This window comes from Onychostoma macrolepis, chromosome 12 (assembly GCF_012432095.1).
Source record: "Onychostoma macrolepis isolate SWU-2019 chromosome 12, ASM1243209v1, whole genome shotgun sequence".
NCBI classification, from domain to species: domain Eukaryota; kingdom Metazoa; phylum Chordata; class Actinopteri; order Cypriniformes; family Cyprinidae; genus Onychostoma; species Onychostoma macrolepis.
Window position 1 is genome coordinate 26,587,761 of NC_081166.1, and position 15,388 is coordinate 26,603,148.

The 15,388-nt window shown below is 37.6% G+C and overlaps 1 protein-coding gene across 1 annotated transcript in view; it reads right to left on the reverse strand.

Moving 5' to 3' along the window:
- Positions 1-667: 667 nt before the first annotated feature.
- Positions 668-15,388, reverse strand: part of kif22 (kinesin family member 22) — a 33,027-nt gene continuing 18,306 nt past the window's right edge. The window contains exons 8-13 of the mRNA XM_058793501.1: positions 14,156-14,276; positions 5,525-5,705; positions 3,441-3,529; positions 2,826-3,047; positions 2,672-2,731; positions 668-2,544 (exon numbers count right to left, since the gene is read on the reverse strand). Coding sequence (XP_058649484.1) covers positions 2,515-2,544; positions 2,672-2,731; positions 2,826-3,047; positions 3,441-3,529; positions 5,525-5,705; positions 14,156-14,276 — 703 coding nt within the window. The 3' untranslated portion in view covers positions 668-2,514. The remainder of the gene's footprint in view (positions 2,545-2,671; positions 2,732-2,825; positions 3,048-3,440; positions 3,530-5,524; positions 5,706-14,155; positions 14,277-15,388) is intronic.

Consider the following 15,388-nt stretch of genomic DNA (forward strand, 5'->3'; position numbering starts at 1 on the left):
AAAGCAACCAGTATCTGGTTTAAGGACCATGGTATCCCTGTTCTTAATTGGCCAGCAAACTCGCCTGACCTTAACCCCATAGAAAATCTATGGGGTATTGTGAAGAGCAAGATACGATATGCCAGACCCAACAATGCAGAAGAGCTGAAGGCCACTATCAGCGCAACCTGGGCTCTCATAACACCTGAGCAGTGCCACAGACTGATCGACTCCATGCCACGCCGCATTGCTGCAGTAATTCAGGCAAAAGGAGCCCCAACTAAGTATTGAGTGCTGTACATGCTCATACTTTTCAGTTGGCCAAGATTTCTAAAAATCCTTTCTTTGTATTGGTCTTAAGTAATATTCTAATTTTCTGAGATACTGAATTTTCCTTAGTTGTCAGTTATAATCATCAAAATTAAAAGAAATAAACATTTGAAATATATCAGTCTGTGTGTAATGAATATAATATACAAGTTTCACTTTTTGAATGGAATTAGTGAAATAAATCAACTTTTTGATGATATTCTAAGTATATGACCAGCACCTGTACTTTTGCTAATTTGCAGCAAAAACAATTTTTTTTTTTTTTTTAACTGTACATTTAATTTTATTTCAGTTTACAGTGAACAACATGAGGTGGAAAAAAAAAATTATTTCCATTAATTATTAAAGCAGTCATTACCTCTGATAGTCAAATTTCTTTTCTGCCTACTGAAAATGGTTCCAAACACTATAATGAACAGCAATGAAAACGTGCAAGTGAATGTAGCTCTGGTCTTATTTATGCCTTGCAATCCAGTGATTGGCTGCACTGGTCTGCTGCAAAGATGTCAGGCTGGTTGAAGGACTGCATGTGAGTAATGAAGCGGTGTTGACTGCAGGCACATCCACTCACCAACAACACATTAACATTCTGGTTCAGTGCAAAATGCAAATACTGAATGACAAGTCAAGGACATACATAATCCTCAAAGAACATATGGACATTTAAGCCTTTGCTAAAATAAAATGCATGACTACTGCAGTGGATTTAACACTAAACCAAGGAGTTTCCTTTGACAGCCACTTTTTGTAGAAATGTTTTAGGTTCTAAAACAATATACATAGCAGATAAAATTGATAAAGAGATTATTTTTCACTGGAGAAACCAATAATACTGATAGAGGACTTGCAGTTTAGCCAACGGGTTGAAGTTAAAAACAAATTAATGCGTTTGTTTCTTATAAATACGCAGGGTTTTGCTTCACAAGACATTAATTGATGGACTGGAGTGGTGTGGATCGTTATATTTTTAACAGCTGTTTGGACTCTCATTTTGACGGCACCCATTCACTGCAGAGGATCCATTACTTAGCAAGTGATGTAATGCTACATTTCTCCAAATCTGTTGGCATGAAGAAACAAACTCATCTTTATCTTGGATGGCCTGAGGGTGAGAACATTTTCAGCAAATCAAAACTGGACACTGCAAGGCTAAACTGCATGTTTTGTGAATAAGGTTTCTCTCTGTATAGTCCTTCAGAGAAACATGATGCACCTGTGACACAGATTCCCCAGGGTTCAGCCAATAGGCAAGCCATTATCACAAAATTCTGACTGTTAAAAGGATATAATGATATTAAATGCTCAAATGTTTTGTGTCGACTAAGCTTTTGTAAAATTTGGACCGATTTCTTCAACCAACTGCCCGCAAAAACTATTTTGAAGTAATATTTTGGCTGAAATACAGGAATTTCCATACAGGCAATGATTTTGGGGCACTTATTCACCAATACAGTAATCTTTGAGAATAATTATGAAATGTAATATTTTTGTCTTTTGGAAGTTTCATTTCAAAATAGCTCCCATGCAGGTGGTTGAAGAAAACCTTCCAAATTTGTTAACTTAACACACATTTGGCTTCAAAATGGTCTTGGTCTGAGTGGATGCCTCAGTGCTAAAATAGACAGATTTACTAGCAGCATGCGCCAGCGCAAATCCTAATTTGGCATTAAGAAACTGTCAGGGTTTACTAAAAGACACGCAATGAAAAATTAGCGATGAAAAGGCATATGCATATTTTTGCAAGTTTAACTTTCAGACAGATAATTATAGGAGAGTAACAGACAGCATCAGGCAGATCTCAAAACTAGATATCTCTGTAAAAGGATGTTTGAGAACAAATGATTCAGTTGTTCAACTCAAGTGGTTTATAAAACTAACCATTTCAAGTATAACACCCAATTAAACATCTGAAAAAACAAAAACAGAGCTTCTTTATGTGATGGTGGCATTTATTTGGTGCCACGATAAATGATCAGTTCATTAAAAAAAAAAAAAAAAAAAACTTAAATACTAAAAAAAGGCAAAATAATATGCCGAACTGATAAAAAAAACATAGAAAAAAAAGCAGTTAAGTATACACAGAAGCTTGTACACAAAAAACAACCCTGTACAAAATGTTACACTCAAATGAGAGTAAAAACATCTTAAAAACACTAAAGCACAAGTGTTCAAATGCTCCTCTTCAGAAACAGCGGCTCATACGCTTCACTTTCCCATACTGCTGAGAATATTGGCCTGTAAGGGGAAAAAGAAAGCGTGTGACTCAAGGGAAATCTTCTAAAATCACATTCTAGTGCTTCTCTCCAGACACATTATTAAAGATCCATAGCAGACACAGACATTACTGACACAAACCACAAACCTTTATGAAAGAGGAGAAACGTTTAGCTGTAATGCCTTCGATTTTCGTCAGGTCTTCCAACTACAAACAAGGAAAATAAAGAGAAAACTAAATATTAATTGAGGCTCTCCATGTCAGAGTTTTACACATCACAGGTGAAGAGCCAAACTTGTACCTGTGTGAAGTCCCCATGAATCTCTCTCCAGCCCATGATCAGTTTGGCTTTCTTGTCTCCGATCAGCTGCAGGCTCTTGAGCTCCTTCAGAGAGCCGGAGTTCAGCGTCTGCAGGATCTTCTTCCTGGACTGCTCTAGTAATGCTGAATCCAGATGGGTCTCCCAGTTGACAACATCAGCAGGGAGAGGATCCACACCTCCGTTCTCCTTCCCCTCACACACCTTACCAGCAGAAAACCTCATTTAATCTTCATGTCAATCGTCAAAGTAACATCTCAGTTACTGTCAACAAGTGCAAAATATACCATTGCTTGACAGCTTTTAACAAAACTTGAGAAATTTCTGTGCCTTCATTAAGTTCATTCACCCAGAACTTGGCTCAAAACTCATGCTTCACAAAGTTCATAAAGACATCTTTAAAAAAAGCAAAAAAAAAAAAAAGTATATGTAGTCATTAAGCTGGATGCACAGAAAACTTCAGCCATCTACTGGCCATTACGGTCATAACATGGTTTTAAACTGACATGAATGATATTTCCCAAATTTCCTGGGCCGCACACCGTTAATTATTGTTGTACATCGTAACATGTAAAGAACAACCGCCGGCAAACTGACCTCGGTTTGGATACGTTTTTTCTTTTTATCCAAGAATTGTGAGGGTTTACACACCACAGCGCACTGCTGCAAGGGCTGCACCTGAGAGACTGAGATGTGTTTGGACAGGAAAGAAAAAATACAGCTCCTTATTTATTACCAAATACAGTCTGAAATGTTGTGCTGAAGTACATTTTCATTTTTGGGTGAACAATTTCTTTAACATGTACTCAAACTCAGGCCATCCAAGGGGGTTTGTTTCTTTATCAGAACAGATTTGGAGAAATCACATCACTTGCTCACCAATGGATCCTCTGCAATGAATGGGTATCGTCAGAATGAGAGTAAAATGCATCACAATCCACAACTAATCCAGTCCATCGATTAACATCTTGAAGTGAAAAACTGCATCTTTCCAAGAAACAAATCCATCATTAAGGTGTTTTAACTTTTTACTGTTGCTTATGGACAAAATATGGAGTCCATAATATTGCTTTTCCAAGTGAAAAAGTCCATCCCCTGTTGTCCTCTCACATCAAAAACTACTAACATATTGGTTTAGAATTGTTTTTGCTTGTAGACTGTGCTTGAGCTACACAATTCTCTCCTGATTCAACTATTTTTTCCACTGTATTTTAGCTGTAAGCAACAATTTGTTTCTTATAAATACGCAGGGTTTTGCTTCACAAGACATTAATTGATGGACTGGAGTGGTGTGGATCGTTATATTTTTAACAGCTGTTTGGACTCTCATTTTGACGGCACCCATTCACTGCAGAGGATCCACTGGTGAGCAAGTGATGTCATGCAAAATTTCTCCAAATCTGTTCTGATGAAGAAAAACTCCTCTATATCTTGAATGGCCTGTGGGCAAATACATTTTCAGAAAATTCTAAACTCAGTTTAGATTTCAGGAAATGCACTCTTAAAGGGTTAGTTCATCCAAAGATGAAAATTAACCCATGTTTTATTCACCCTCAAGGCATCCTAGGTGCATATGACTTTCAGAAGAATCCAATTGGAGCTATATTCAAAATTGTACTCGTTTTTCAAAGCTTTATAATGGCACTAGGCAGGTGTTTTTTTTTTTTAACAGACCAAAAGAAGTGTGTGTGGGGTGAATAAAGGTCTCCTGTAGGGAATCGATGCGTTTTTGTAAGAAAAATATCCATATTTAAAATGTTAGAAATGCTTTTCTCACGCTGTTGTATGTGCAAGCCATTCTGGTGGATGACATAGGACGTACTGTAGACGCACGCGTCGGTGATTAGTGTCGAATGCGGAAGCGCGGAGGAGAGACAGCAAAACAAAACAATGGTCATGAATTAGAAGCACAAAACAAGGATTTGTAAAGAAACACGTTGGAGGAGTTCAATATAAGCCAAGAGACTGTTTTCCTTTGCTAAAGTAAGGCAACTTTGCATCCTTGCTCCTAGCATCTCTCACACGCGCATGCGCTACGCCCATGTCATCTGCCGGAACAGCTTGCACATACAACAGTAAGCGGAGGTGAGAGAAAAGCATTTATAATGTTTTAAATATGGACAATTTTCTTACAAAACCGCATCGATTCGCTACAGAAGGCTTTATTAACCCCCCGGAGACGTATGAGACATTTTATTATGGATAGATGCGCTTTATTTGACTTTTGGACTGTTAAAAAAATTAAAAAAACACACCCACCCTGTGCCATTCTAAAGCTTTGAAGAGAAAGGACAATTTTTAATATAACTTCGATTGGATTCATCTGAAAGAAGAAAGTCATACACATGGGATGTCTTGAGGGTGAGTAAAACATGGGCTAATGCTTATTTTTGGGTGAACTAACCCTTTAAACATCAGTTCAGTGTTCAATCTGGAATCGCAGAGGTTGACAGTAGCAGGATGAGAGAGGGAACAGAGCGGAAACGCTTTGAGCCCTGAAGAGCACGGCAACTGCAGCACCACAGAAACATACAGCATACTAACAGCACAACTCAACAAGCGGAGAAGAAAGAGAAGGAAAAATCTTCAAAGGGTCATGAAACACTAAACCACTCAATACTGGTTTCTCATGCATAAAGAGTCCCAGGAGGACCGTAAGGATGAAGTTAACCACGTCCTACCCTGTAATGGTGTGACAACCGCCTGCTGTTTGCGTGGTTTGGCAGCTGTAGATTGTTTTCTGTGCAGTGGGGGCAGATCTGTTTTAAAGAGAAGTGCATCTTTGGACTCTTTCTCAATGGCTTCATTCTGCTTGAACACGTTTGCTTTGTCCTCCAGCTCTTTCTGTTTCTCCTTCAACATCTATGGGAAGACAGCAGAACATATCTGAAATCACCCATTGGTTGATGTGGAAGTGGTTTTCCAAACTGAGCACCTAGGTTCATGTGGACTACAGTACAGTTTGCAACTGGTATTAGCAATCCAGCCTAATTTGCAGTCTGGCCCAAATGATGGATTAACTACAAGCAGGAGGGATGTTTGTCTCACTGCTGTTTATTTCCACAGAAACAGTTTTTTCACCTCTTGCAATGCACTGAAATTAGGGCTGTCAAATCGATTAATCACGATTAATAGCATACAAAAAAAATTCGTTTACGTGAGTGTTTCTGGTGTATGTATATCTATACATTTAAGAAATATGTAATGTACATATATTTTTTTTAGATTTATATGAAAATTATATACACATAATATTTCACATAGACATCCAAACTGGCAGAAAGTGGTAAGCCTCAAGGGAGCTGGAGGCAGCGGATTCTAGGCTAAGGCACAAGGCCATGGTGGGGGCAATGGTTTGGGAAAGAGCAGGGCTTGGCAGTTTCCCAATGCCAAACTACAGCCAAGCACGGGTCAAGGAAATGTGATACCTCATGCAGGAGGAAGTGAGGGCGACAGTGGAGGAAATCAGCATGAGTAAAGTGGCAGGCATGAGGCAACAAGGGGCATGGATGAGATGGGAAGGTACAATGGAACGGAGGCTCACATGATCTGACATCTGGTAAGCAGAGCCGCAACGCATGAAGTTCTTAATCCAAGCTGTTTATAATGTCTTGCCAAGCCCAGTGAAACTTTCTGCTCCCTCTGCAATGGAAAAGGGTCACTAGAACACATCCTGAGTTGCTGCTCAAAGGCTCTTGGGGATGGCTGCTACTGCCGGCGGCATGACCAGGTTCTAAAGGTAGTAGGGGAGAGTGTATCCCTGGCCATTGCAAGTAGCAGGCACCATCATTGAGTTGGGAAGGAAATACACTTTGTGAAGGAGATCAGCCAAAACAGCAGCACAAAGCTCCAGCAGGCCTTCTTCATACAGCACGGGACTGGCAGCTTTTAGTTGACCAGGAGAAACAGCTGAAATTCTCAGCACACTTCGCAGTAACATCTTTGCGACCAGACATCATTCTGTCTGAGGTTTCGAAACAGCTTGCTTTGATAGAATTGACTGTGCCCTGGGAAGATTGAATGGAAGAGGCATTCGAGAGGAAAAGCGCCGGGTACAAAGAGCAGATTGATCAGTGCCGAGAGAGGGGTTGGAGAGCCTGTGGTTTCCCTGTGGAGGTCGGATGCAGGGGCTTTTGCTGGACGCTCCCTCTACAGAGCATTCAATGTGTTGAGGTTGAGTGGGCACCAGAGGAGAGCAGCCATTAGACTTGCTACAGAGGCTGCAGAAAGAGCTTCAAGATGGCTGTGGATAAAAAGGGGTGATCCGTGGCCTAATGCTGCTGGGACGCAGGCCGGGGCTTGATCACCCCTGGCCGGGTCACCTGGGTGAGGGTGTATGATGTTGACAGACCAGAAACACTTAATGACCCCAGGAAACATCACTGATGATGCATCCCAACGCATCCACAGGATGTATCATTCACCGTCAGAAATATTTCCTATACACACATACATATACATACCAGGGCTTGCAAAATTTTCAAAATCCCTGGTAGCCCTTCAGGCAGGTACTCTTCAGATTTTGGTAGCCCGAAAATTAAATTTAACTAGCCCAAATTAAAATTTTTTTTTTTTTTTAAATATAGAAAATCAGATAGGAGTTTAAATGTCAATCAAAAATATTTTCAATACACAAATATCAAGGAAGGAATCTTATTTCACTATTTACAGAGTATCTGCAGAATTTTTTAAAAATAAATTTAAGGCAATTTATGACCCATTTTAAGAGCTGTACAAGTAAAATGAACACAGAATGAGCGGGGTTGGACAGTGTCTATGGTAACATACAGTATTGAGCCATAAAATTACATGATTTACAGTTCAGATACAGGTTTTCACAAAAACAGAAATCTTATACAACAGCGTTTCAGGCTATAGACCATTTTTATGAAAAGGGATAAATCAAGCATATAAATTATTATATTAATTTAAACGAATAAATATTACTGTCTTAATTGATTAAATTTTTAGAAGGCATAACTTCTCTCTCATTTACAACTCTATGTGTTTGCTGCGTAAAAAGTTGATATTTGCATTGATCTGACCATAAACAGCAAGGCAGGCTTATTGTAAATGCAGATTCATTCTCTGCCACGAGGTGGCGCTTTAGGAGCGCTGAAATATTGCGGTTTCCCCGGAAACGCTGTACACAAAGCAGCTCTGCGCTCATAAACGCTGCTTTATCAGGAATTATAGGTAATATGAAATTAAAATGCCAACGACACGTTTCTGAGGACAGTCGGTTCCCTTCAGATACATTCACATAAAGACATCCGCGCCGCGTTTTGACTTGAAGCCGTATCGCGACTCTTGTCTTTCCGTCCCGAAATGTAAAACCTCTAGAAATTATTATTAAGACATTTCTTATACCATTTAATGCATTTAAAACTTTTTATCAGTGGTGGAGGTAACGAATTACAACTACTCACGTTACTATAATCAAGTAGTTTTTTCGGGTACTTGTACTTTGAGTATATTTTTAAAGCTGTACTTTTACTTGTACTTAAGTACAAATTGAGCAAAATAATCTACTTCATTACTTTTAAAATCATAATTCGTTACTGAGTACACCCACAATTTGAATTGATATTCAAACCTTTCACGAAACTTCAGTAGCCAATAACAGGGGTGAAAAAGGTGAAAACAAGACAATTTTTACCTGTCTAGAAAATGCTTTTTGATTTAGGAATTTTTAGATATTTGGACTAGAGACAAGACAAAAACATTCTCAAATCATTTTTTGCAGTGCACCATTCAAGGATAAACACCTTTATATGATTAAAAGACGTTTGAGCGACAACTCAACAAGGACTGTTGTTAAGATACATGAACTTAATCAGGGCAAATAAACCACTGTAAGGGTGAATCCCATTTCTCTGTCTTACCCTTCCCTCGTCTTACCCCTAGCCCTTGTCCCTCGAAACCGAGTGGTAAGCGCTTAGGTGAAAACATACCCTATGAAATGAGACACCACTTGGTTACGGTTACGTCATCATACACCGTCGCTAGCTGGCTGCTACGTCACCAGAGCCGACAAGTGTCGATCACAAACTTTGGATCGTTTTACAAACTTGTTAAAACTGTAGACATGCATGGAGTCCATTCAAGGCTAGTCTGCGGGACTGTTGTGCAAATCAGCAATGTAACGTTAGCGTCGCAAACTAGCGATTTTTTAAAAACGTTTCAATTAAGAACATGGCTGCAAATATGTATGTACAGGACTGTCTAGAGCACAAAACAAGACTGTCGTAATTTTTAAATAATTTTTTTAAGCCGAAAATACTTGATTGTTGCCGGTTGCGCAGTGTGTTCTGGGTACCCCTCGGTTTCAAGTAAGCTCGCGAAAATGCTTGGTTTTAAGGGGTATCTACCCCTTCCCCTTAGCCCTACCCCTCGATCAAAACGAGAATTGGGATAGCCCTTACTCACGTGAACGCGCAAAACTAAGGGAAGGGGTAAGACAGAGAAATGGGATTCACCCTAAATCTTTATTTCAGCACTCGAATTATTGAAGCAGCTGACGGGCTAAACGCGAGGTGTTTCTCCGTCTTGAAATAGGCTGTTACAGTCATGTCAGATACATGTACGAGTTGAACGCACATGAACGCCACCACAAAGTCGTTATTACGAGTGGGAAACTCGAAATTTTCTTTAAGCCCCGAGTTTCCGATTTGGCGGCGTGTCCGTGAAAAAACGTGTCGGATGCAATGGACGCAGCCAAAGACTATATATGCAGTGTCGGTAAAGTTGTCGAAATGAATAAAATGAAAACTATATAAGTTACATAGCCTACACACAATATTATATAATTATAATAGAATATATAATTATTCAGTTTACATCACCTTCATAAATGAAATAAAAAGGAAAAAAGAAAAAAACACACTGATGCACATTCTTCATTCGGTCATAAGTTGCTTGCCATTAGCTTGTTCCTACACGTTTTACGTAGCCTCCGGAGATATGGATAGCATGCCTGCAGCCATAGACAAATACCTAGACGCCTCATTGGCCGCTCGACCGCACGTCAACGGCGCCGCCATATTGGTGCGGGCAACTCTCCATAACTCTCATACCGGGACAGAAGAAAACATACCTGACTCAGCGGCAGCTTGGGCATCTACAGACCGTCGCACATTAATAACAACAGATCTCGGGGTATTATCTTTCACAGGTAAGACTGAACAGTTGTTTCTGGATGTTTTTTTGGTCATTTTTAGCATTATGTTGACAGCTTAATTAGCCAGTGTCAGACTATTAATAGCTAGCGATATGGCTAGTAAGCAGTGAAAGCTGAGACTTTATAAGAAATCAAAGTTTAAATTAATTCTTATTAAGTTTTAACTTATATTGTAGTTCATATCATAAACTAAATTGTGTTATGAGCACAATATATACAGTGAGCACTTTGACAAGACCGTGTCAGACTGTCAGGATAGGGATGGAGCTAAAGCATCTCTCTTTAATTTCACTTCTCATTTACAAAGAGCAAGTTTATCATCACTAGATTATAAGGATTTCATAGCTTATAAAACTGTGGACTGATTATATAAATTATTTGTTTTTTTTTTTTTTAGACAACTGCAAACAGGACAAAGCAAGCCTTAAGGAAAGCTGAAGAAAGCATGTTTCCTGCATTTCCTAGAGACTAGGCTACACCTCCACAGCCTAATGTTGTATTTGTACTCGTTAAAACCCAGAACAGCCCTGAATGAGTGGCCAGAATGACCCTGATCATATTCAAACCACTCTCTCTCCCTGGAACAGACTTCCAGGAGCATTTTTTAACCTTTGTAAGGGTAACTTTTCTAACAATATAATTACCTTATTAAATGTTTGTCATTTTTGTCAAATATTTAAAAATAACCAGTTTCTTCAGTCAATCACAATACTATAGACTGCATTTTAAATTTACACAGGCTGTTTAATGCTGATCATGTACTACTGTATGTGCATTTACACAAAAACTGCATAATGTAAATAGCCTAGAAATGAGAAACACAGGAACTCCTTCGTGAGTGAAGCTGCGATATCATGACAAAATCATTGTTTATTATTGCTCTTTATGTTGTAATAATGATTATTAATTTTGATTTATAGAAAGTTTTTTTGGGGGGGGGGAAGCAAGCATGTCATATTCTGGTCTGTGTTAAACATAACTATACTTTGACATTGTTGTACAACGTAAACTGCACACACTCACACCCCAAGCATTCCTATGTAGTAACATATATTGAAAAATAAACGACTGCTTCAAAATGTGTTTTCTGCATGGATGTGTGGAATTTGCATTGTAGAGGAAAATGTCAAGCTTTGTCAAGTTGTTTACATTATTTTACTCATTCATTGAAAAACCTCATTAGAAAATATAGGAAAATCTTGAGGGAAGCAGTGGAGAATTTGTCTTTATTAGTCAGGTTTTGTTGTCACAATTAAAATATATATATATATATATATATAAATAAAATACTCAAGGAGCTCATTAATTAAACAATTTGGAATTCATGACCACAATTTTTTGCTTGTCATTAGTTGTCTTTGTTTAATAATTATTATACAAATAACATTATAAAACTGTACTTTTCACGATTATTTATAATTTACTATTAATTTATTCTTCATTATTGACTATTCTGTATTATTCCACCCTTGATATTACATATTCTACTTGCTATCTATTGTTATTCATTTATTTATTATTGTATTACACATATAATTTGTGCTATTATAAATCTATTATATCAGTTATGTTATTGTGCTGTTGTACTTGCTTTTAATATTATTCACTTTACTACAACTTGTACTACATATACATTTTAATGTTACATATCAGTTTTACTGTATTTTTACTGTGCATCAGTGCATATTAGTTCACCACTGTAACTAAGTTTTACTGGATCCATAAAGAATTATCAGTTATATTTGTTATTGCTTGTAGAGTTTTTATCTGTAGCCTATAGTGTGCTATGAAAATAGAAAGCAGACTACCAATGTGTCCCTTTTTGATTTGTATTCGCTGGTTTTATTAAATTCTCAATGATGGTAAATTATTAGTACTTAAAGATGTATTTCGATTTTTTTCCCCCTCAGCATTTCAAAGGGAACGAGCCGTGTTCTGACCTGAAGCACGAGAAAAGCTCAAATGTTGGGGTTGAAGACAGAGAAAGCAATGAAACAACTTAATTTCATTTAATGTACATTAAAATTACATTACATGTATATGTCACAGTTATACTACATCAATATTAGAATTGTTAACCGAAAAAAAAAAAAATCAACACGAGTGTGAGTGTGAGCTTTTACAATTTCTTAAGAAAATTATTAATTTTCCAAGCCTAACTGAATAACTAGAGGCAGAGTTATTTTTAACTCCATGTAGATCACAAACCACTGAAATTGGTTGATAAATGTAAACGTTATCGTGTTTTTATCCCGAAAAAACCGCAGCTCCCCCGTTTACCTCCATTTGTTTTTAAGGCAGTCTTGCCCTCACAAACATGGCGGACGTGTTGACGTATCGCAGCAACGGACCGAAGCGGCCAATGACGCGTCTAGGTATTTATGTCTATGCCTGCAGCGTCTAAAAGTTAGGCTTCAGGAGTGAGATTGGTTGGTTGAAGGAAAGGACATTAAGGTAGGCCAATCAGAGGCAGAGTAGGGCATGTCCATTCCTTTGCCAACAGGGGGAAAAACGCTACAGGTGACCTGACACAGATGACACGCAGATACGAATTTGAAATCAAGCTTCCTTGTGTTGTAAGCTTTTGCAACAAAGTTACGGTATTTTAAAAGACACAAATACACAGAATGAGCAAATGTTTAAGATTTAAATTTTTGGAATGGTAATTGATCAATATTTATATGTACATAAAGGCCTATATTAAAATCTGTTTATCATATAAAGCGAATGTCTTTTTAGAAGACTTGTATTAAACCAGTTTCAAAGCTTGAAATAATGATTGCCTTGAAAAAATGGATGGACATAATTTTTTTAAATATTAAAATATCTATATGACAACTATAAGTTGTAGTTTTGCCAATGGTATTGAAAATGATTAGTCGTCATGAAATCAAAATGACCCTATACTTTTTAGTGCGCATTACTAGTCTTGTGGTGAACAATTAAACCGTGCAAGTCAATACACTGGGAAAAAAAAATTGTCTGCCATTGTTATCTTTAATCAGAAACTGAAAAATTTGCTTCTGCTCTGGAATGGCGTTCTCGCTCTGATGACGTCAGTTTGAAGGCTTGGGGAGAATCCTCTTGTTAAATCATGACACAAGGACTGCTGTTTCTGGGTCAGTGCCTCTACTTATTTCACTTGAGAATACTATCTCAACAACCACTTAATAGCACCATTTAATTAATATTACATATTTAAGCTAAGCATTACAAAATTTGCTGTGCACACTACAGTCTCCGTGCTCACAGTGTCCCAGACACTAATATTTTAGCTGAATCTCTGTCTGGCCATCTGGGATTTCAGTATGGAAATAAAGGTTAGGGATATAATTTTTCAGTATTACATGACATCGTGCGTGTATATTAGCACAGTTTGGTGTTTTTGGGGGGTGTCTGGCAGAGCGTTAGGACCCAGTTTTGGTGAAGCGTGATGTCAGATGTAACAAACAGATATTCTAAGCCACTCTTATCCAACCGTGAATCTGCTCTGAGCAAGAGGTGGAGTATTCAATATCCAATATTCCACTTCAGTCAATAAGATAAGTGGATTTTGTTCAAAGTAGCTATTATCCACATAGTTCTTTGATATGAATGAATTTTTTTTTTTTCATGAAATATCACCAGCTAAAAAGTAACTAGTAACTAGTACTCAGAGTAGTTTTTGAGGCGAGTACTTTGTACTTTTACTTAAGTACTGTTTTGGCACCAGTACTTTTACTTGTAATTGAGTATTATTTCAGCAGTGTAACAGCACTTGTACTGGAGTACAAATTTTCAGTACTCTTTCCACCACTGCTTTTTATGGCCTTAAGTTTGATACAACTCACTTTAAGAGTTTATAAGGACCCACGGGAGATCTGTATTTAAGGAGCCCGTCGGGCAGGCAGTGATACATTTTGGTAGCCCGACTGGAAAACACAATAGCCCCGGGATGTCGGGCTAGCGATTTTGTGAGCCCTGCATACACACACATATACATACATACAGTAAACACTTATGCAAACAAGCTTTTATTTTGAATGTGATTAAATTACAATAAATCCATTTGACAGCCTTAATTGAAATAAGAGATAGAAATGTTGTTCTGACCAAGCAATAGAACCAAATGCTGAGAGAGTGTGTACGATACCTGTATTTCCTTACGGGACTGTGCAACAGTTTTGAGCAAGTTGAGTCTCTCCCTTTCAGCAGAGCCCATCATCATCTTCTCCAGGGCCAGAAGTCGGTCCATAACTGATGATTCTGGTGAACTGAGACATTTAAACTTTTAGCACATGAACACCTGCCAGACATCAGATTTATGTATACACATACACACGCAGAGAGAGGGAGAGACAGGTAGACCGAGATTTACATGTAAAATTAAGCAATGCTGTGAAAAAAAATAATAATTCATTTAACTATAAAATCCCACCATTTATTATTGGTCAAGAAACATTGATGACAAATGTTGAAAGAGGAAAAAAAACAAAAAAACAACAGTTGTGCGGTTTAATATTTTTGTGGAAGTCGTGATACATTTAGTTTATCTTAAGTTCCAAAGAGTAGCATTTATTTGAAATAGGAGCCTTTAACATTGACCAAAGGTGACAGTAAAATACATTATAGTGTAATGTGCATGTGCAGAATAAAAGTATTAACTCAAAAAAAAAAAAAAAAAAAAAAAAAAAAAAAAGAAGAAACACCGCATTCACATGTCGACAGTTTTCTGATGTTGGTTAATGGTCACATGACAAAGAGATAAATAAAACAAATTACTACTGTTAAATAAGCATTATTCTTTATTTTAAAATTACTTAATATTAAAGCTGCAGTCTGTAACTTTTGGCGCTCTAGCGGTTAATTAACAGAACTGCACGCATCTTGCGGAAGAACATTGTAGCCAAAGCTACTTCTCTCAATTTATGTCTATGAAGAGTCACGCGGGTCCTGGGCTACTCCGCAGCATTCCTACCAGAAGCTGAAGTCTGAAATAGTCAGAATTTAAAAACGTATAGGTGTACCGTAGTGATTTAGGATAAGCCAAAAACACGGTTTGGAAAATGGATTCATGATGTACTTCGCTTATTACATTTAGTAAATTTTGAATACAAAAAAAAAAAAACAAATCTCAAAGTCCACTCCAAAGGGAGACAATTTAGTTTTTAAAAAAATCCCTTTTCAAGAACTACAACAAACGGCTCGTTTGGACTATAGCGTTGTTTTCTGGTGTTTGTGATATCACAAAGCAGCCCATTAGAATATCATTAAAATAAATAAAATAAAGTAAATTTAACATGTTATACAGTTGATGTTAGAATTAAAGAACAATAAACATAATACATATTACCATTGCACTTATCTGTACATAGTAAATGCAGTT